Raw genomic sequence first — 21,016 nt, forward strand, 5'->3', positions numbered from 1 at the left:
ATTTCTACTGTGCCACAACCAGAACTCTCTCTTTCCCTGATTTTTTGCCTAAAGCTCTGAACGCAGTTGGACATTATTTATACGCTTAGTTCTATTTCCAGCTTACAGTTTAACCAAATGCTTCACCACTGCATAATATACATCACCAACTTTCCAACTTCCTGTGGTAGTTTCCTCACCAGCCACTGTCCAGCTCCAAAGCCAATGCCACACAACTCAGGTTTATTTTGTATTGAAGCACCACCCCACTTCTGGATACTGGTTCTGTAATAGATAAATTAGACTTATTATAATCTGATATCAACCAGCCGCCAAATATCTGTGGCTCACAGCAAGTGAATTTTCTCATTTACATTATGCATCATTTTGAAGGTGGGCTACAGCTCAGCTTCATGCCTTTTTTGGGGGGAGGGGCATGCCCACAGGATGCAAAAGTTCCCAGGGCCAGGGATCAAACCCACACCACAGCAGCGACCCAAGCCATTGCTGTGACAACGCTGGGTTCTTAATTTCCAAGTCATCAGGGAACTCTTAGCTTCATGTCCTCTTAATTCTGGGTTCCAGGGTAAAGAAGTTTTTTTTTGTTTTTTTTTTTTTTTCAGGGCCACACCCTTGGCATATGGAGGTTCCCAGGCTAGGGGTCTAATTGGAGCTACAGCTGCGGGTCTAGGCCACAGCCACAGCAACGCCAGATCCAAGCTGTGTCTGTAACCTACACCACAGCTCAAGGCAACGCCAGATCCTTAACTCACTGAGCAAGGCCAGGGATCGAACCCACAACCTCATGGTTCCTAGTCGGATTCATTTCCTCTGTGCCACACCGGGAACTCCCAAGAGTAAGACCTTGACTCAAGGTAGAGGATTCATAGGTAGGTCAATGTACCCTGACCTAGACCAATCAAGTACTTTTTGGCCAACCCCCCAGCATATGGAAGTTCCCAGGCTGGGGTTGGAACTCATGCTGCTGCAGAGATAACATCAGACCCTTAGCCTGCTGTGCCACAGTGGGAACTCAAGCACCTTTCCTTAGGAATCTGAACCTGGAACTATTCTGTGGGTGAGGGAATAAGTGGAGAGGTCTACAGTTGAAAGGTTGTGATACAAGATGGCTTTGGAAAAGCTACAACTAATACAGACTATGTTCCCTGAAAGCTGGGCTAAGCAGCAGCCAAGACAGGATTTCAGTGCAAAACCTATCCTTACCTCTCAATCAGGTGGGTTTCCCACAGAGAAGGGGTGTACACAAGGGAGCCTGAGAAACCTCCAGTGCACAGGTCCACTCGTCTGCTAAATCTGCTCCAAACTTGCCACTCACCTGTTTAAAAACCTTCCATGGTCTCTACAACAAATGGGAAAAGCTCAAATTACTGAGCCTGGCAAACGTGCTCTCACTTGGCCATCTAGCCACCTCTTCCAGGAGGTTCTGGACAGCGTCCTCGGTGAGTCAGGTAAGCAGCCTTTCAGGGGTGGCGCTGTCCAGCACTGCCAAGCAGAAGGCACATCCTGCACACGGACACCCAGCTGCATAGATGTGGCATAGTTTCCACCTCGGTCTGACGGTCTCTATCAGATCCCAGTAGGTGTCACGGATTGCGTAGTTTGATTCTGAAGGCAAAAAGGTGAGGGGGTGGATCAAGGCGACCAACAGGATAGAATTCCACTGAAGAAGCCGGTCTCAGGGGAAGAGATGGAGAATCAGAGAAGCCCAGAGGCCTGGTGTCTGAATCTTCCATCATCGCAGGATCCATCCGGTCTGGCAGTTTCACCATTGGCTGGACATCCAGATTGTTTGCACGTTGCTGAGAATGAGGGGCTCCTTCCTACAGGCGTCTAGTTTCCTCTGTGCACAGGACAAATGATCTCAGGCAGGACGAAGGCGTGGGTACCTTCCCAGACTTTTCAGGCAGCGAGGGAGCAGGAACCCGCCCTGCCTTCTCACGCGAGGTCCTGACTCCCTACCCGTGACCTGCTCTCACCGCTGGCCGCCTCCCGCCTCTTGGAGTTTTGATCAAGGCCCTGGCGCTCTGCAATCCAATCGCATTCCGGTGCGTCTGTGCAGAGGCTCTGAGGCCCCGCCCATATCAGCGTCCTCTAATTGCTCACTCCTTCAGGACGCCCTAAGGACCAATCCTGATGCTCTTCAGGAACAACATTTAGGTCCACTGGCCAATCATTTTCCAGGTGGCGACCGGGTCACCAACACCCCCTCTGGCACGCCCCGCCCCGTACAGTGTACCCTCGGACTTCGCGCAGGCACCATGCAACGGTGCAACACGTCCACAGGGAGGCGCTGTAGGCGGGCGCCCAGCCGCGAATGGAGGCTGAGCTGGCCTAGTGGCAGCGCGCCCCTGCGACTCTCTCTCTCTCTCTCTCTCTCTCTCTCTCTCTCTCTCTCACCCCTCCTCCAACCCGAGTGCAGGGGCTGGGTCCCAGTCTGCACCAAAGACAGCACGTGGCCAGCCCTTCCTGGACTCTCATCAGCCTGGCACCCACGTGTGTACCCGATGCAAGCGATATTGCGGCCCGATGCGCGCTGGGCAGCCAGGAGAAGCAGCGGCAACCTGTGGGATCGAAAGTGGGATGGGACTGGGCGGCTGGAACCCGGCCCCCAGACTTTGGTCGGGGTCAGGCGCCGCCCTACCACTACCAGGCTTAGGAGCCAGAAGCCAGCTTCCTGAAACCAGGGGTCTGAAGACTGGCAGCACATCCAGCTCCAGAACTAGGCAGGGCACCTGCAACTCTTCGAAATTTAAAGTCCGGAGCTCAGGTGAGTTATGGAAACCTGGGGTCAGGCTCCCCTGCCTCCTCTATCCTCTTCAGCCACAAGACCCCTGGGAAACAAGGTGAGCTGATCCAGGGTGGATGGCTCATTAGCCTGAACTCCTATCTAAAAGGCAATGCTTTTTCTGGGCACAGGGCCTGGCCTCCTGAACCCTCTGCCTGGCAACCTCTTCCCTGATTCTTCCCCTCCTCATTAAGCACCACACTCAAATATCACCACCTCCGAGACAGGCCCTCCCTGCCAACAACCATGTTCCCAGTGTAGCTCAGCAGTAACAAACCTGACTAGTATATCCACGAGGATGTGGTTCAATCCCTGGCCTCATTCAGTGGGTTAAAGATCGGGCATTGCCATGGCTGTGGCGTAGGCCAGCAGCTGCAGCTCCGATTCAGCCCCTAGCCTGAGAACTTCCATGTGCTTCAGGTGCAGCCCTAAAAAGAAAAGAAAAAAAAGTAAGACCAAAAAAAAAAAAAAAAAAAAAAAAAAAAAAGGAGTTCCCGACATGGCTCAGTGAATAACAAATCCAACTAGGAACCATGAGGTTGCAAGTTCGATCCCTGGCCTCACTCAGTGGGTTAAGGATCTGGTGTTGCCGTGAGCTGTGGTGTAGGTGGCAGACGCGGCTCGGATCCTGCATTGCTGTGGTGTGGTGTAGACTGGCAGCTACAGCTCCAATTAGACCCCTAGCCTGGGAACCTCCATATGCCGTGGGAGTGGCCCTAGAAATGGAAAAAAAAAAAAAAAAATTAACAGAGGCAATTATTTGTCACAGTGCCTCTTCTTGGCCTCAGCAGCGCCCTCAGATGCCACACACACACACTCAGCTCACCCGTGTCCAGCCTGGCCTGGCCCAGCCTCGCTGCTGTGGGGTTAGGTGGTCACGGGGTCTTTCCCCAGGGACAGTGGGTTGATGTGGGTGTTACCCCCTCCCGGCCCCACCTGTTCTCATGGGAGAGTAGAAGGGCAGTGGCAGGCTGGCATGGCCACAGCACCCAGGACAGTCTGATCTGAGGCTACCTGGGCTGGGCCTGTCCGCAAGGGTGGCCAGGAGGTGGAAGGCGGTGGAGACCTGGAGGCCCTGGACCAGCCTTTTCAGCAACACATGTGCAAAGGAGATTCTCCAAACTTTTTTTTTTTTTTTTTTAATTTCTTACAAAACCACGGGTCCCAGCCAAAGAGGACACGGCAGGCCTGCCCCCAGGCATGGTGGCCCAAGGGGGGGAGGCCCCATGGATGAGTGGCTGCCGGCCCTGGAAGAACCGTCTGCCCCTCTGGCCAGTGTGAGGAAGGGGTCGGGCTGGAGGCTCTGTCCTGCCCACCCCTGGCTTCGGGGAGGGAAGGCAGCCCCTGGGTCCCTGGTGCTCTTAGCGCCTGCAAGGGAAGGAGGGAGAAGAGGGTCTGAGGGGAGGAGGAGAGGCTGGGGGCAGGGAGGGGGCAGGCTGGGGGGGCCCCACAGAATCTCACCGAGAATCCACGATGCTGTCACACCAGAATGGAGACGCTAATGATGACCACCAGGATAAGGAGAGTGACGGACAAACAGATGGCGATAAAGACTTTCTTCTGTAGGAGAGGAGGAGGGGGGATGGTCGGGGAAACTCTCGGGGGGCGGGGGGAGAGAGCCCCCCCCAGGGCAGGGGAGTGGGTGGCGGGACGCTCACCTTCCTTGCCTTCTTCTGGTTCTCCAGGGCCATCTTGACGTGTTCCTGCCCACGTTCCACATAGTCTGCTGAGCTCAGAATGTTCTTCTCGATTCGGTTGATCATCTCCCCCTGCTCAGAAGAGGAGGGAGGGTTCAGGCGGGTAGGAGGGACTCGGGGTGGAGGCCCAGCAGCTCCTCTGTCTGCCCACCACAGCCCCAAGACTGAAGGGCGTTCCTGGCTGAAAACAGGGCACTAACAAAGGCATGGAGAAGTTCCCATTGTGACTCAGCGGGTTAAGAACCTGATTCGTACCCAGAGGATGCGGGTTCGATCCCTGGCCTCGCTCAGTGGATTAAGGATCCGGCGTTGCCGTGAGCTGTGGTGTAGGTCACAGATGCAGCTCAGATCTGGTGTTGCTGTGGCTGTGGTGTAGGCTGGCAGCTGCACCTCTGATTCAGCCCTTAGCCTGGGAACTTCCATATGCCCTGGGTGCGGCCCTAAAAAGACAAAACAAAAAACAAAAGTGGAGGCAGGACCACATCTGGCCGAAGTTCACACTCCAAAGGGGGCTTCCAAGCCCCCTTCTACCTTGTGGTCCCTTCTGCCCTGCTCCCTTGCCACCTATAGCCTCTACTGGCAGGGCTGGCTGGGAGCTGGGTGCCTTTAATGGCTCATATCTTTTCATGGAGGGCAAGCTTCTGTCCCCTCACAAATCAGTCTGAATTCACCTGTTCTAGGCCTGACTCCCAGCTGCTGTGAAGCTCCCTGATCCCTGTCTCCTCCCGGCACTGCCAGCCTTCAGGTCCTGGTGCTCCTGCTGAGCAAAATCTCTTCCCTGGGAAGAGCAATGGCTCCAGCACTCACGGGGTAAGAGCTCCTTCTGGACGGGGTTGGAAGCACCCCTTCTCTTATAGACCAGGGCTGGGAGAAGAACACCATCGCCCGCCCCATGCTTGTGCAAGTTCTGGGAGGCAGGTCCTCTGGGGGGCAGTTCAGGTGCTCTCAGAGGTATAAGGGTGGAGTCTGTTAGTGGAGGGGGAGCCAAAGTTGGGGCCATGCCCGAGGTGGGCTCAAGTTTGAGGACTGGGGTGCAGTGCACAGAAGAGTGGCCATCTGGGTAGCTGTTGAGGAGGATACGATTTTTCTTTTCTTTCTTTCTTTTTTTTTTTTTCTTTTTAGGGCTGCACCCATAGCATATGGAAGTTCCCAGGCTAGGGGATGAATTGGAGCTGCAGCTGCCGGCCTACGCCACAGCCAAAGCGATGCAGGATCCGAGCCGCATCTGCAACCTACACCACAGCTCACAGCATTGCCAGATCCTTGACCCATGGAGCGAGGCTAGGGATCGAACCCACATCCGCATGGATACTAGCTGGGTTCATTATCGCTAAGCCCCAGGGGGAACTCCTGAGGAGGACGCAATTTGGAGGCACAGCTAAGATGGAAGTACAGGCCAGTCTGGAGGAGAACAGAAGCCTCGCAGAGAGAGGCTAAGAGTGGAGGTGGGCGGACAGTCACAGCAGGGGTTCTGGTTGAGCAAGGTCTCACATGTGGGGGCAGGATCAAGCCCAGCCGGCTGCCTGGGGCGCCCACCTGCATCTCCACCTCCGTAGCCAGAAAAGTGAAGATCTCATGAAGTTCACGGATACTGCGCTCGAGCTGCTGGATCTCGCTGTGCCGGGCCGAGATCTCATTTAGAGCCTGTCGAGTCACCTGTGTGTCCTTCAGTATCTGGAGAGTGGACAGGGGTGGAGGGAGAGGTCACAGGGAAACCAGCCATAGGCTCAGAAGTTCATGGTGATGCATGAAAGTAAACTCAAAATGGCTTAAAGACTTAAATATAAGACAAGACACCATCAAACTCCTGGAAGAGAACAAAGGCAAAACATTCTCAGACATCAACCTTATGGCTATTTTCTCCCAAAGCAACAGAAATAAAAGCAAAAATAAACCAATGGGACCTAATCAAACCGACAAGCTTTTGCACAGCAAAGAAAACCAAAAAGAAAACAAAAAGACAACTTACAGAATGGGAGAAAATAGCTTCAAATGATGCAACTGACAAGGGCTTAATCTCTAGAATATATAAGCAACTTACACAACTCAACCACAAAAAAGCCAACAACCCAATGGAAAAATGGGCAAAAGATCTGAACAGACATTTCTCCAAGGAAGATATACAGATGGCCAACAAGCACATGAAAAAATGCTCAATGTCCCTGATTATTAGAGAAATGCAAATCAAACCTACCACGAGATACCATCTCACACCAGTCAGAATGGCCATCATTAATAAGTCCACAAATAACAAATGCTGGAGGGGGTGTGGAGAAAAAGGAACCCTCCTGCACTGTTGGTGGGCATGTAAGCTGGTACAACCACTATGGAAAACAGTATGGAGATACCTTAGATATCTATACATAGAACTACCATATGACCCCACAATCCCACTCTTGGGCATATATCCAGACAAAACTTTCCTTAGAAAAAACACATGTACCCGCATATTCACTGCAGCACAATTCACAATTGCCAAGACATGGAAACAACCCAAATGTCCATCGACAGATGATTGGATTAGGAAGATGCGGTATATATACACAATGGAATACTACTCAGCCATAAAAAAGAACGAAATAATGCCATTTGCAGCAACATGGATGGAACTGTAGACTCTCATGCTGAGTGAAGTAAGTCAGAAAGAGAAAGACAAATACCATAGGATATCACTTATATCTGGAAGCTAATATATGGCACAAATGAACCTTTCCACAGAAAAGAAAATCATGGACTTGGAGAACAGACTTGTGGTTGCCGAGGGGGAGGGGGAGGAAGTGGGGTGGATGGGGCGCTTGGGGCGCATAGATTCAGACTATTGCCTTTGGAATGGATTAGCAATGAGATCCTGCTGTGTGGCACTGGGAACTGTGTCTAGTCACTTATGAGGGAGCCTGATAATGTGAGAAAATAGAATGTGTACATGTACGTGTAACCAGGTCACCGTGCTATACAGCAGGAAAAAAAGTTGTATTGGAGAAATAACAATTAAGAAAAAAACAGAAAGAAGTTCATGGTGAGCCTTGGGGCAGCCCTCCGGCCTAGAACCGGGGCCAGGGCCCTGAGGAGTGATCCCAGGCAGGCTCCTTCATTCCCTTCTGGGCCTCAGGATTCCCTCCATGCAAAAGGGCCGGGACTCAGAGCGGACAGAAGGAGGCCGGCCACTCACGTTGGACACAAACACCTCGCTCTGCCCGCTGTCCAGCATCTGCTCCAGCTCCTCGTCAGACACCATGCCAGCATTTGCTGTGAAGGGAAAGGCCAGGCTCAGCGCTGGTCAGGTCACCTGACCCGGCAGGCCCGGCGCCGCAACTCACTGATCTTCAGCTGCCTCCGGATCCGCTCCACGTTCTTCTCCCGGTACTCGGACTGCATGGAGTTGCACTTGTTGATGAGCTCCACGAATTGCTGGGACAGGACCCCATGCTAAGGAGGGAGAAGAGAGGCTGGGCACCCCTGGGAGGATCCCTGCTCCCTCGGGGCCTCAGCATCCCCATGGGTACAGGGAGCAAAGAGCATGAGCTGTTACAGGTGCCTGTCGCCTTAACCGCCTTGAATGGGCTCCTCCAGTCCCTCAAGGTGAAAGTCAAAGCCCTCCCCAAGGGCCTGAGAGGCCCTATATGACCCACCCCTCTCCCTGGTTCCCATCTAACCTCACCTTCCAATACTGTTTCCTCACTCCTTCCCTCCAGCCATAGTGGGCTCCTTACTCCTCCATGAACAAAGGACAGCCCCAGCTCGGGCCTTTGTACTCGCCCCTCCTTGGGCCTAAAATGCTCAGGCCCCACAAAGGTAATTAGTCTGTGTTTCAAGGTCGCCCTCTTATTTATTTATTTATTTGCCGCCCCCCCCTTCCTTTTTGTGCTTTTTAGGGCTGCACCCAAGGCATATGGAGCTTCCCAGTCTAGGGGTCAAATTGGAGCCACAGTTGCCAGCCTATAGCACAGCCACAGCAACACAAGATCTGAGCTGCACCTGCCACCTACACCACAGCTCACGGCAAGGCAGATCCTTAACCCACTGAGCAAGGCCAGGGATTGAACCCGCAACCTCATGATTACTAGTCAGATTCGTTTTCGCTGTGCCACAACAGGAACTCCAATTTTCTTTTTTGCTTTTTATTTATTTATTTATTTATTTATTTATTTATTTATTTATTTATTTATTTTTTAGGGTTTCACCCGTGGCATATGGAAGTTCCCAGGCTAGGGGTTGAATTGGAGCTGCAGCTTCCAGCCTACACCACAGCCACAGCAACGTGGGATCTAAGCCCCAGCTCACCACAATACAGGTCTTTAATCCACCAAGGGAGGCCAGGGATCGAACCTGCATCCTCATGAATACTAGTCGGGTTCATTACCGCTGAACCACAAGGGGAACTCCCTCAATATCACCTTGTGAACAGAGTTTTCTCTGCCTTATTGCAATTGCTACTTGCCTTCTCCTAGTGTTCTCAATCCCTCTTCTCCTGCTCTGGTCCCTTAACCCACCCTATGTTCTGAAATAACTTCCTGATTTATTATGGTGCTTCTCTCTCCTACCAGAATGTAAGCTCCGCGAGGATTGGGGTCTTTGGTTCACAAACAGCTAGAAAAGGCCCTCACACAGTAGACCCTTAATAAATAGGTGTTGAATGCTTGCTGAACACCAGCCTCACGGCTTAGACTAGAGGTGGGCCAGGTATACCTGGAGGTCCAGTGATTGCCCAGACTTCACAGGTCCACTCCAGCCTCTCACACCAGCGACCACCATAACCTCCCCCTGAAACGCCCTCTCACCTTGTCCATTCCTCAGTGTCTAAAATGTGCTTGGAGTTCCCGTCGTGGCGCAGTGGTTAACGAATCCGACAAGGAACCATGAGGTTGCGGGTTCAGTCCCTGGCCTTGCTCAGTGGGTTAAGGATCCAGCATTGCCATGAGCTGTGGTATAGGTTGCAGATGTGGCTCATTTCCCACATTGCTGTGGCTGTGGTGTAGGCCAGTGGCTACAGCTCCGATTAGACCCCTAGCCTGGGAACCTCCATATGCCGTGGGAAGCAGCCCTAGAAAAGGCAAAAAGACAAAATAAATAAATAAATAAATATAAGTAAAATGTGCTCACACCTGGAGTTCCTGTTGTGGCTCAACGGTTAAGAACCCGCCTAGTATCCATGAGGACGTGGGTTCGGTCCCTGGCCTTGCTCACTGGGTTAAAGAGCTGGCATTGCTGTGAGCTGTGGTATAGGTCAAAGACACGGCATGGCTCTGGGGTTGCTGTGGCTGTGGTGTAGGATGGTAGCTATAGCTCTGATTTGACCCCTAGTCTGGGAACTTCCACATGCTGTGGGTGTGGCCCTAAAAAGACACAAAAATAAAAAAATAAAATGTGCTCATTCCTTGGATTTCCTCAGAGACACAGCTGCTCTCCCGGCTTCAGCTGCACCCTTTCAAGATGCCCAAACTGTTTCGTCTTCAATCTGGGGTCTTTGCTGAGCTCTGGGCCCACCTATTCCAACTCTGAGCTCTAAGTATGCAAAACCCCTCCCCACTGGGCACCAAGAGGAGGCTGGTCAGACCTCAACTCTCCTTACAAAGATGGTGACTCAGTGACCTTCCCCCCATACCCCACCCCCAGAAGTTCCTCTTCCTAACTTCTTTTTTTTTTTTTTTTTTTTTTTGGCTTTTTAGGGCTGCACCCGCAGCACATGGAGGTTCCCAGGCTAGGGTTCTAATCGGAACTACAGCTGCCAGCCTACACCACAGCCACAGCAACGCCAGATCTGAGCCACGTCTGTGACCTATACCACAGCTCATGAGAACACCGGATCCTTAACCCACTGAGCAAGGCCAGGGATCAAACCCACAACCTCATGGTTCCCAGTCGGAGTCATTTCCACTGCGCCATGACGGGAACTTCTTCTCTTCCTGACTTCTTGATTTCGGCCTCTGGAGCAGAGGATGTCCCTGTCACATGGGCAGGGAACCTCCCAGTCATTTGACTGGGCCCTCTTCTTCCCTGGGCAGAGCCATTAGCTGCCAAGTCCTTCCTGAGTTATGTCTTTATCATCTATTCAAGCTTAACTCCCCCTCTTGGCTTCTAGAAAGTGTATCTCCTACAGCTGAGCCCAGAGCATGTCTGGGATCTCAGCAACTTCTCATTGAGTGGAGAAGAAGCAGGCAGGATGTTATAATGGACTGGAAGTTAGGAGACCTGGGTTCTTGACCTTAAGTGAGTCCTTTTTCTCTCGGAGCCTCAGTTTCCCCATTTGGAACATCATCAGGCTGGACCCAAGGATCTCTAGGCACCCTTCCTTCTTACATCTGCCAGCTATTTATCTAGAAAACACTTGTTGAAATGTCCTAGTTCTGGGAATAATGAACCCACCTGGGTTTTTCTCATTCTTGTGTTGACCGAGTTATAATTCTCATCGGCTTCCTCCTTCTGGGGCTCTATGGCTGTGGGAAGATATAAGGGTATTGGCAGAGGAAAGGGTTTGACCTGTGGCTTCTGAAATTCATTTGGGGACTTAGGACCCCAGCTGCCTGGCCATACAATAGAGAGCTGTTAATCTCCATAGGATGTTTTGGGGGAAATAGAATTGATCATAAAATGATATTCTGAGGCTCTGACAGGTGAAAGTATACTTTCCTTTGCAAATAAGTATACCAGAGAATTCCCACAGGTATGCAAAGGCCTCCGAACAAAACTGTCATCTGTTTGCACCAAGGATGCACCCTAGGCAGGAGGAATTGTAGGAGCACAATTGATCCTAGCACAGCATGGGTTTGAACTGTGTGGATCCACTTACACCTGGATTTTTAGAAAATAAATGCAGAATACACCACTGCACATTCCACGTTTTGGTGAATCCACCCACGAAGAACCTGGGATATGGTGGGCGGACCATGAATTGTTTGCAGATTATGACTGGGGGCGGGCCAGTGGCCACACTAATCTCCACCTTGGTCAAGGGTCAAATGTAAATGGTTTCATTGTAAATAAGGGAACCTGAGAGGCAGGCCTGCGCTGTGGAAAGAACTTTGGACTGGAAGCCAGGAGATGGAGATTCGAGACACAGGCCTGCTGTGTGGTCTGGTTATATATCACTGGCCTCTCTGGGTCACACACTCGCGGATATATCAGGCATTGGGCAGGATCAGAGCAAAGTATCTATCTGAGTTCCTAGACGCTCACCCTTGAGCTCTGCGCGGATGTCCCTCCCCAGCTGTTTGATCTCGTCACGCAGGTTCTGCAGGTCCTGCTTCATGCCTGAACAAGAAAAAGCCATGATGCCCAAAGCACGGCCCCTACCTCAACAAATCTCCCTGGCCACCACCTGCATGGAACTACCATCCCCACAATCCCTCTGACTGAGCATGCGTTCTGCACTCGCGATTTCACTCACTTTCCTCGGGAAGGGGCGTGGCCAGGATGGTGACCTGCTGCTTCTCCAACTCTCGGACCTTATTCTCCAGCTTGACAATAGTCTGCCGAATTGTCCGGACCTGGGGAGGATGACCGAGAGGGCTGAAGCAGATATGGGAGTCCTCCAGACCGCTCTGCACCTCGGGTCATCCAGCCCCCTCGTGAATCCAGACCGAGACCCCAGCCTCTTACCTTCTGGAAGAACTCATCGTCTGGGCTGCCCAGCCGTGCCGTGCCCGGGTGTACCACCAGCGCGACCCTCTCCTTGTCCTCATCGTCAGAGCTGTCATCTCCCTGACAGGGCCGGGGTCATTGGCATCACTTCCTTGCTGTTGCTTTCGCCCCGCGGGATTCACGGGCTTCCGGGTCTTCCAATCCCACAGCTACCCCTCCCTGCCCTGCCCCGAAGACCAGGAGTCCTGCATTCCAACTAGACCCTACCCCGTCCTCCTGTCCCAACCCCGCTGCGCCGGACTTCTCACCTGTCTCAGTTCGTGGGTCCTGTCCCGCATGGCGGCCCGAGCTCCCTCTCCCCGGCGCGGGAGCCCAGAGGGCCTCGAGATTCTAAGTTTGGAACTCCTGTACCCCACTCACTCTCTTGACACTTCTCTCTGCCCTCACCCTGTGGACCCCTAACCGCCCCCCACGAGCCGCCAGAGGCTCTATCCCTGACACCATCCACCGTCGAGGACAAGGAGCCGACCTCGGGGACCCCCAAGTTTCCACAGGTTGGAACTCCCTTTTCTTACCCCCCTCCCGCTCCCGTAGCTTCAGCCCCGCCCCCTCTGGGATGACTGGAGCATGCGCACCGCACCGCGTCCCTTCCCCGCCCGAGGGAAAGGCGGAGGTCGGAAGCGCCAGCTCCCCGAACGGAAGCAAAATTGCCAGGACGTGAGAACCCGCCCCCTTTGCCGGAACTATCGCATCTTCCAACGGAAATCTAGTTGCCAAAAGAGGTGGAAATGCGTCATTGGTACGTAATCTAGGGACCCAGCATCTCACATCACCCCATGGCGCCCCCCCCGCGTCACGTGACTGGCCCGGTCCCAGCCTCTTGGACCTTAGAACGTGATGCTCTGACTGTCACGTGTCTCCACTCTGTCAACTCGGTCTCCGGGACACCTAGCTCCCCACGACGTCCTCGGCACCCTGGCTCCCACAAGTCGGGAGGGGGCGCCGACTACCCCCAGACATCTTTTGAGACAGAGGGTGGTAGGACCCTGGCTGAATTCGGCTTTATTCCTTTTGGGTTCCGGGGGTGTGGGCAGATTGACGACTTAGAATTTGGGGCTGTCCACATCATGAGACCTTGAAATTCGGAAAAGAATAAGATCCGGCGTCAGAGAGTTGCAGGGTTTGTAGGCAGAGTATCTGGGGGTGGGAAGTGACCTCACCCGAGGCGGAAAGCTCTTCTCCCGCATACTCCTGGCACAGCTTCTGACAGGTGGGCGGCTGGCGCCCGGCTTGAACACTGCAGTCCCGCCGCACTCACCACCTTCTGAGCAGTGAGACCATTTCAGGACAGCTCAGGCTGAGAAAAGAGTCCATTATGTTGAGCAGCATATCACCTACACCCCTTCGCCCCCACCTTGCACCAGGGTTTACCCTCTGAAGGACACAAAAAAGAAACAATTCCGCATTACTGTGACCTGTGATTGCTTGAGGTGAAGGCGTGATTGTGTGGTTCTCACCCGAATCCCAACACCTAGTGGGCCCTCAGTAAATATTTGTGGACAGAACTTTAGCCTTTCCTATGTCTGAAGATGACGCGTGTGGTTCCCTAGTCCTCTCTTTTAGGCTTCAGGCTTTCATCGTGACACTTCCCAAAACCTGACCCTCTAGAGGTTCATTCATTCAGTGGATATTCATTAGGCACTTATTATGAGCAGAATGCTCTTCTAGGGCCAGAATTACATCCCGGCCCAACAGAGAAGAATGACTTATGCTTTTTGAAATCTACATTCTGTAGGAGGAGGCCCCAAGGCCACTGGGTCTCCCCATAGCCAGGATGGCTAGGACTGATCTAAGACTCCTGGATCCCAGGGCTCTCCCCGAGGAACTTATATGAAGGTCAAGCAAAGGAAGGAAAGGCCCTTCTCTACTAAGCCCCGATAAGGAAACCTAGATTTCTGTGACTGAGTTGCTGTGGACTTCTGGAAAATCTGGCAACTCCAGATTCTTAACCCACTCCTCTGGGCTGGGGATCATACCTGCATCGAGCTCGCCAGGGACACCATCGGTCCTGTTGTGCCACAGCAGGAACTCCTGGAAAGTCACTTTTTTTTTTTTTGTCTTTTGTCCTTTTTAGGGCCACACCCCAAACATATGGAAGTTCCCGGGTTAGGGGTCTAATCAGAGCTGTAGCCACTGGCCTACGCCAGAGCCACAGCAATGACAGATCCGAGCCGCATCTGTGATCTTCACCACAGTTCACAGAAATGCCGGATCCTTAACCCACTGAGCGAGGCCAGGGATGGAACCCACAACCTCACGGTTCCTGGTGGAATTCGTTTCCACTGAGCCACGACAGGAACTCCTGGAAAGTCACTTCCTATCTCTGGGCCTTAGTCTTCCATCTCTACAATGGGTGGCAGTGGCGGGGTGGGGGGAGAGCTAGTCTTTATGGGCATTCCCTGCGCTGAAGTTCAGTGACAGAGGTTAGAAATTGTCAAAAGTGCTAGCTGTCTCATTCTATGTAAAAGGCTTTGATCCTTCTCCTCTTCCCTTTAGAATCCAGCTCACCCAGGGTTGGGAATGAAGAAGTGAAGACAGTGCTACCCTGATCAACCGAGGGAAGAAGGAGGGTTCAGGAGGCCAAACCCTGCCCGTGGAGTTCCCCGGAACTCATGAGGAAGAGCAGGTCTGCTCTTGGGTCTTTCCCATCAGCCTCTGCCTCCCTGCCCCTCCTCCCTGGCACCCCTCTGGCCCTGTCTCTGCGTGGTACACTGGAAGGGCTTTCGGACATCTAACTCCTAGTTCAGTGTGCGATCTTGAGTCATTTATTGCCCCTCTCTGGAACTTATCTCCATTGACAACTTGATCTGGTCATTTCTGTCTTGCCTAAGCTAAGAGTTGAGCAATATCAGGGGAGTTAGGAAGTACATGAAAGGTTCTTATAAACTGGTAAGGGTTCTTCCCTCTGCAGGCTTTTATTACTATGAGTTCCAGGTCTCTCTGGGCCCACCAGTCCCACCTACCTCTCTCCGCCTTATGGTGTGGATTTGTTGGTGCCTTTGTTAAATTTCCCAGGATTATGATGGTCGTCCTTTCATTTGTGGTCTCTTCTGGGTGGGACCGCAGGGCTTTGGGACGGTGACTTGAGGCCGTCAGAGGCTGGGCTCAAAGCCTCGGGGAGTGGTGTGTGGAGGAGATGAGGAGCAGGGGCCATCCAGGAAGAATGGTTCTGGGAATGGAGCTTTCCAGAACTGAGCCTTTCTCTCTGTTTCATGGTCCTTTTTGACTCCTCTCAGGTCCTCTGAGCAGCCTTGAAGTGTGCATTAAGAATATTGGTCCTTGGAGTTCCCGGCATGGCGCAGTGAAAACAAATCCAACTAGGAACCGTGAGGTTGTGGGTTCCATCCCTGGCATCTCTAAGGTTCCAGTGTTGCCATGAGCTGTGGTGTAGGTCTCAGATGAGGCTCGGATCTGGAATTGCTGTGGCTGTGGTGTAGGCCAGCAGCTACAGCTCTGATTCGACCCCTAGCCTGGGAACCTCCATATGCCACTAGTGTGGCCCTAAAAAGACAAAAAGACAAAAAAAAAAAAAAAAAAGAATATTGGGCCTTGAACGTGTGGGTGTTGGGGGGTATTTTCCTTTCAGTTTATGTGAAAGTCACACTTTACTTGATTTTTTTTTTTTTTTTTTTTTTTTTTGCTTTTTAGGGCCACACCTTCTGCATATGGAAGTTCCCAGGTGTTGACTCGGAGCTGTACCTGCCGGCCACAGCCACAGCCACAGCAATTCAGGATCCAAGCCATTCCTGTGACCTATACCACAGCTCACAGCAACATCGGATCCTTAACCCCCTGAGCTAGGCCAGGGATTGAACCCGCATCCTCATGGATACTAATCGGGATCTTAACCCACTAAGCCACAACAGGAACTCACACTCTACTTGATTTTGGCACTCGGCAGCTTGTCCTGCCCCCTCCTTTGGCAGGTCCCCTTCCTACCAACACTGGGGCTGGATGACCTGTGCAGGAATTGCAGCTCATTCACCTGCCATAAAACTCTGTGAGGCCAAATACTTAACCTCTCTATGCCTCAGTTTCCTCGTGTAAAAAATGGGAACCACAATAGTACCGATCTCATAGGGTTGCTGTAAGGATTCAGTGAGATGATATGTCTAAGGTAAAAAGAACAGTGTCCAGTACTGAATACATGCTATTTAAGTGTTGTGCTCTTATATAACGATGATGGTGGCTGTCACTCTGAGGATGTCAACAGCCCTAGTGTCTCTGCCTGGGATTCCATGTTGCTGCTCTGGTAGGTCCGAAAAGTGTCTGAAAGTCAACGTGTCCCAAACAAGGTTCATTGCCTCCCCGGATCTGGGAGAGGGATTATCATTGTTACCACATCACATGTGCCCGTGTCTGTCCTTAGAGGAACAGCCAGATTTCAGTCGCGCATCTTTGACACATTCATTCATTTAAATATTTATTGAGCACCTACTGTGTGCCAGATGCCATAATGCCACTGGAGAACCAGCAATGGACAAAACAAGGCCTTGAAAACCCAAAGAGGCACTTTTCCAACGAGGACATGCAGATGGCCAACAGACACATGAAAAGATGCTCAATATCACTAATCATCAAGGAAATGCAAATCAAAACCACAGTGAGATATCGCCACACATCTGTCAGAATGGCCATTATCAAAACCACATGAGGGAGTTCCCGCCCTGGCGCAGCGGAAACACATCCGATGAGGAACCATGAGGTTGCGTGTTTGATCCCTGGCCTCACTCAGTGGGTTAAGGATCTGGTGTTGCCACGAGCTGTAGTGTAGGTCAAAGATGTGGCTCAGATCTGGTGTTGTTGTGACTGTAGCATAGGCTGGCAGCAACACCTCTGATTCAACCCCTAGCCTGGGAACCTCCATATGCTGCTGGTGTGGCCCTAAAAAGCAAAAAAGAAAAAGAAAAAAAAAGAAACAAACAAATGTTGGTGAAAATGTGGAGAAAAGGGAACCCTCATACACCATTGGTAGGAATGTAAATTGGTGTTGACACTGTGGAAAACAGTATGTTTTCTCAGAAAACTAAAAATGGAACTACCATATGACATAGCAGTTCCCCTCCTGGGCGTATATCTGAAAAAAAAAAAAAAAAAAAAAAAACGCTAATGCAGAAAGTTATATGCACCTCCATGTTCACAGCAACATTATTTACAATTGCCAAGATACGGAAGCAACCTAAGTGTCCATCCACAGATGAATGGATTAAGAAGATGTGGTATATTACACAATGGAATATTAGCCATAAAAAGAATGAAATTTTGTCATTTACAACAACATGAATGGACTTGGAAAGTAATAGTGAAGTAAGTCAGACAGAGAAAGACAAATACTGTATCATATCACTTATATGTGGAATCTAAAAAATGTAACAAACTAGGAGTTCCCTGGTGGCTCAGCAGGTTAAGGACCTGATGTTGTGACAGCTGTGGCATGGGTTTGATCCCTGGCTGGGGAACTTCTGCATGCCATGAGTACAGCCAAAAAAAAAACAAAACAAATAAGCTACGAGGATATATTGTACAACACAGGAGATCTGGCCAATATTTTATAATAAGTATAAATGGAGTATAACTTTTAAAAATTGTGAATCAGGGAGTTCCCATTGTGGCACAGTGGAACCGAATCCAATTAGGAACCATGAGGTTGGGGGTTCAATCCCTGGCCTCACTCAGTGGGTTTAGGATCTGGCATTGCTGTGAGCTGTGGTGTAGGTCACAGACGAGGCTAGGATCTGCCGTTGCTGTGGCTGTGGTGTAGGCCAGTGGCTACAGGTCCAATTGGACCCCTAGCCTGGAACTTTCATATGCTGCAGGTGCGGCCCTAGACAACAACAATAACAAATTGTGAATCACTATAGTGTACACCCATAACTTACATAATACTGTACATTAATTATATTTCAATTACAAAAATCCCTGTCTTGGAGTTCCTATTGTGGCTCAAAGGGTTAAGAACCCGACATAGTGTCTGTGAGGATGTGGGTTGGATCCCTGGCATTGCTCAGTGGATTAAGGATCTGGTGTTGCTGTGGCTATGGCGTAGGCTGAAAGCTGCAACTTCATTTTGATCCCTAGCCTGGGAACTTCCATATGCCACAGACATGTCCTAAAAAAAAAGGAAAAAAAAAGAAAAAATCCCTGGCTTGGAGTTCCCTGGTGGCTCAGTGGGTTATGGATCCACTACTGTGGCTCTGGTTAGTGCTGTGGTGCAAGTTGGATCCCTGCACCGGAAACTTCAACATGCCATGGGCAGCATCCCCCACCCCGCCACCAATCCCTTATTTTGCCTTTATGCCTGGGCAAAGGTGTATCGGAATGGGCCATTCATTCATTCATCTTTGCATTCAGATTTTTTTTTTCTTTTTTTTTCCCAGGCTAGAGATCCCATCAGATCTGGAGCTGCTGGCCTACGCCACAGCCACAGCAACACCAGATCCAAGCCGGTTCTGCGACCTACACCACAGCTCACAGCAACGCTGGATCCTTAACCCACTGAGCGAGGCCAGGGACCGACCCCTCGTCCTCAGGGAATGCTAGTCAGGTTCATTACCGCTGAGCCATGACGGGACCTCCTGCATTTAGATTTTTAGCGAACATCTACTTCGCGCCTCACCTCAAGTCAGTTGCTGGGGAGAAGCAGAAAGGAGGCGTGGGCTGGGCTAGTGCGCAGGTGGACTCAGCCCACCCCTAGTGAGGCTCCCTGCCTGGACTTCTGGGAGAGGCTTGAATGAGCCTTGAAGGAGATACCTGACTATCAAAGGAGGGGGCGAAACAGCATCCCGAGCCAAGGAAATGACATTGTGAAAGCCTCCAAGATGTTTGGGGTTCATGACTCCTTGGCACAGTTAAGGCCTGGGGTCCACGGGACAGTCGGGGGAGAGATGAAGTGATGAGGCCGAAACCAGAGCAGCGGCTGACTGCACCTCAGGAGTCTGCGGGGGAAGGACTTTGTGGACGTGGCGATTATCTCAACTGTTTGTGGGGCAATCACAGGAGCATCTGGGGAGAAAACTGGCCCCAGAAGGAAAAGGGCTGCAGGCGGGAAGACCAGAAAGGATGCTGTTCAGATGGCCCAGGTGAAAGCCAGTGAGGGCCTAGACTGAGCAGACGTGGTGGGATGGAGGGGCCCCAGGAGACAGCTCTGGATTTGGCAGTTGCGGGGGAGGAGCTAGAACATTGTGCTTTTACAAGAGTGGGTTATTTATCCAAAAACAAACAAAACAAAACAACAGCAACAACAGGGCATTGCCGCAAGCTGTGGTGTAGGCTGCAGATGTGGCTCGGATCCAGCGTGGCTGTGGCTGTGCCGTAAGCCAGCAGCTGCAGCTCCGATTCGAGCCCAGGAACTTCCATATGCCTCAGGTGGGGCCCTAGAAAAGGACAGAAAAAAAAAAAAATACAAGAATGGGCTTTGTCATCAAAAGGTGCTGGCAAGAGCCCCAGCATCCCTTGACTGACTGGGAAGTAACCATTTCAAGCCTGCTTCCTGATCTGGACACTGGGGATGCAGCAGCAGCAGCAGCTCTGAGCTTGGGAGGATTATGGGGGCTACTCAGAGAAGCCTTGGCCTTGGTGGATGCTCAGAACACAGCAGCATCATTTGGATGGAGGAGGGAGCCAAGGATAGCTTTCTGTCTGCTTTGACTGACTGGGTAGAGAGAGATGCCAGCTTTGTTGGCGAGCACAGGAAGGGGCACTTTTGAGGCCACCACAGTCTTGGTGGTCAGTGTCAAAGCCATGGCCTCGTTCACCCGTCATCTCCGATTGTACCTCTGGTCTCGGTCCTTGGCACTCAGCTCAGTGCTCAGGCACATAGTAGGTGCTGCTCTTGAGGAGCAGGACCCAGCTTGCAGGTAGAGAGGCAGATATTACAGGCAGGTAGGGGGGCCCGAACCTGGGAAGGTGAGAGAGCAAAGAAAGGAGTTGGACCTGGGAGGAGGCTCAGGGAATCCTGACTCTGAGGGGACGGGGAAGAAAGGGCAGGTCAGGAAGGAGGCTGGGAAACAAGAGTGTGGCAGGGGAAGGGATGGGAGGCAGGAGGCAGGTGGGAGCCTAGGAGGGAAGAAGAGAGAGGTCACATTTGGCTGAAAAATCAGTGGAGGATAAGGCCTGGCAAGTGGCTGATGGATTTGGTGTAGAGGAGGTCCCTGGGGAACTTGGCTAAAAGCAGATTCAAAGGCCAAGAACAGGGAGAGATGGACTTTAAGGAGAGGGACCCAGGATACTCCGACCCTCCGGGGTACCAGAACCTTCCTCTCCATAAGGACATATTTTGTTTTGACAGAGCCATCTAAAGATAAGCCAGGAGGTCTCTGGAGGTGGTGAACACCCGGTCCCTGGAGGGAGACAAGCAGAGCTCTGAGACCCACGCTGTCCGGGGACATGCACATTTAGCATAGGGAAGGCTGTGCAAAAAAAATAAATAAATAAGCCCCATGTCCTTCTCAGCTAGGCTTGGCCGATTCCTTGCATCACAAAAGCCACCTAGAGGGTCACTCTTGCTATTTCTAGTGTCCAAAGAGCCTCCCGCAGGGACGCACACACAGGGGTGGTCGTGCACAGACTCCCACAGATCCACCCCAACACAAAATATAAAATCTATCTGTATCTCCTGGTGTAAAGGGATCCACGGCACGTCTCCCCAGGTTATTCCCTTAATTCATTCCCTTTCCCCTTCTTTCTGCCACTCCGCCGCCACCCCCACCCCCGACCAGCATCTCTGTGCCTCCAGCCGCATCTCCTCCGTCGCATCTCTCCCTGCTTCTCTGGCTCTGCCCTTCCCCACCCCCTCTAGGCCTCTTCAGTCCCCCTCCCTCCTGGGTCCCCCCTCCCCGGACTACAACCCCCAGGCGCCCCCAGCCCCGGGCGCTGCGCATGCCCCCTGCTCCCCGCC

General features: G+C 51.9%; 1 protein-coding gene and 1 long non-coding RNA gene across 2 annotated transcripts; one reads left to right on the forward strand and one right to left on the reverse strand.

Annotated features, from left to right (window-relative positions):
* Positions 3,906-13,017, reverse strand: STX4 (syntaxin 4). Its single transcript, XM_021086404.1, has 11 exons — positions 12,369-13,017; positions 12,079-12,180; positions 11,867-11,966; positions 11,656-11,730; positions 10,846-10,916; positions 7,800-7,908; positions 7,652-7,728; positions 6,019-6,156; positions 4,444-4,554; positions 4,247-4,345; positions 3,906-4,153 (listed from the first exon to the last, which is right to left on the reverse strand). Exons 1-10 carry the CDS (start codon positions 12,396-12,398, stop codon positions 4,265-4,267), a joined length of 894 nt encoding a protein of 297 aa, XP_020942063.1. The 5' UTR covers positions 12,399-13,017; the 3' UTR covers positions 3,906-4,153; positions 4,247-4,264.
* LOC102167315 lies at positions 12,721-20,951 on the forward strand. Its single transcript, XR_001303274.2, has 3 exons — positions 12,721-12,859; positions 14,617-14,746; positions 18,498-20,951. It is a non-coding gene; the product is annotated as an uncharacterized LOC102167315 (long non-coding RNA).

This window comes from Sus scrofa, chromosome 3 (genome assembly GCF_000003025.6).
Source record: "Sus scrofa isolate TJ Tabasco breed Duroc chromosome 3, Sscrofa11.1, whole genome shotgun sequence".
Classification (NCBI taxonomy): Eukaryota; Metazoa; Chordata; class Mammalia; order Artiodactyla; family Suidae; genus Sus; species Sus scrofa.

Excerpts from the sequence above, each read along its gene's own strand:
- STX4 (XM_021086404.1), bottom strand. The coding sequence starts at position 12,398 with ATGCGGGACAGGACCCACGAACTGAGACAG. Across the intron at positions 11,967-12,078 it reads ACGATGAGTTCTTCCAGAAG|GTCCGGACAATTCGGCAGAC; the intron begins GTAAGAGGCTGG and ends CATCCTCCCCAG. Across the intron at positions 7,729-7,799 it reads CCGGAGGCAGCTGAAGATCA|CAAATGCTGGCATGGTGTCT; the intron begins GTGAGTTGCGGC and ends TTCCCTTCACAG.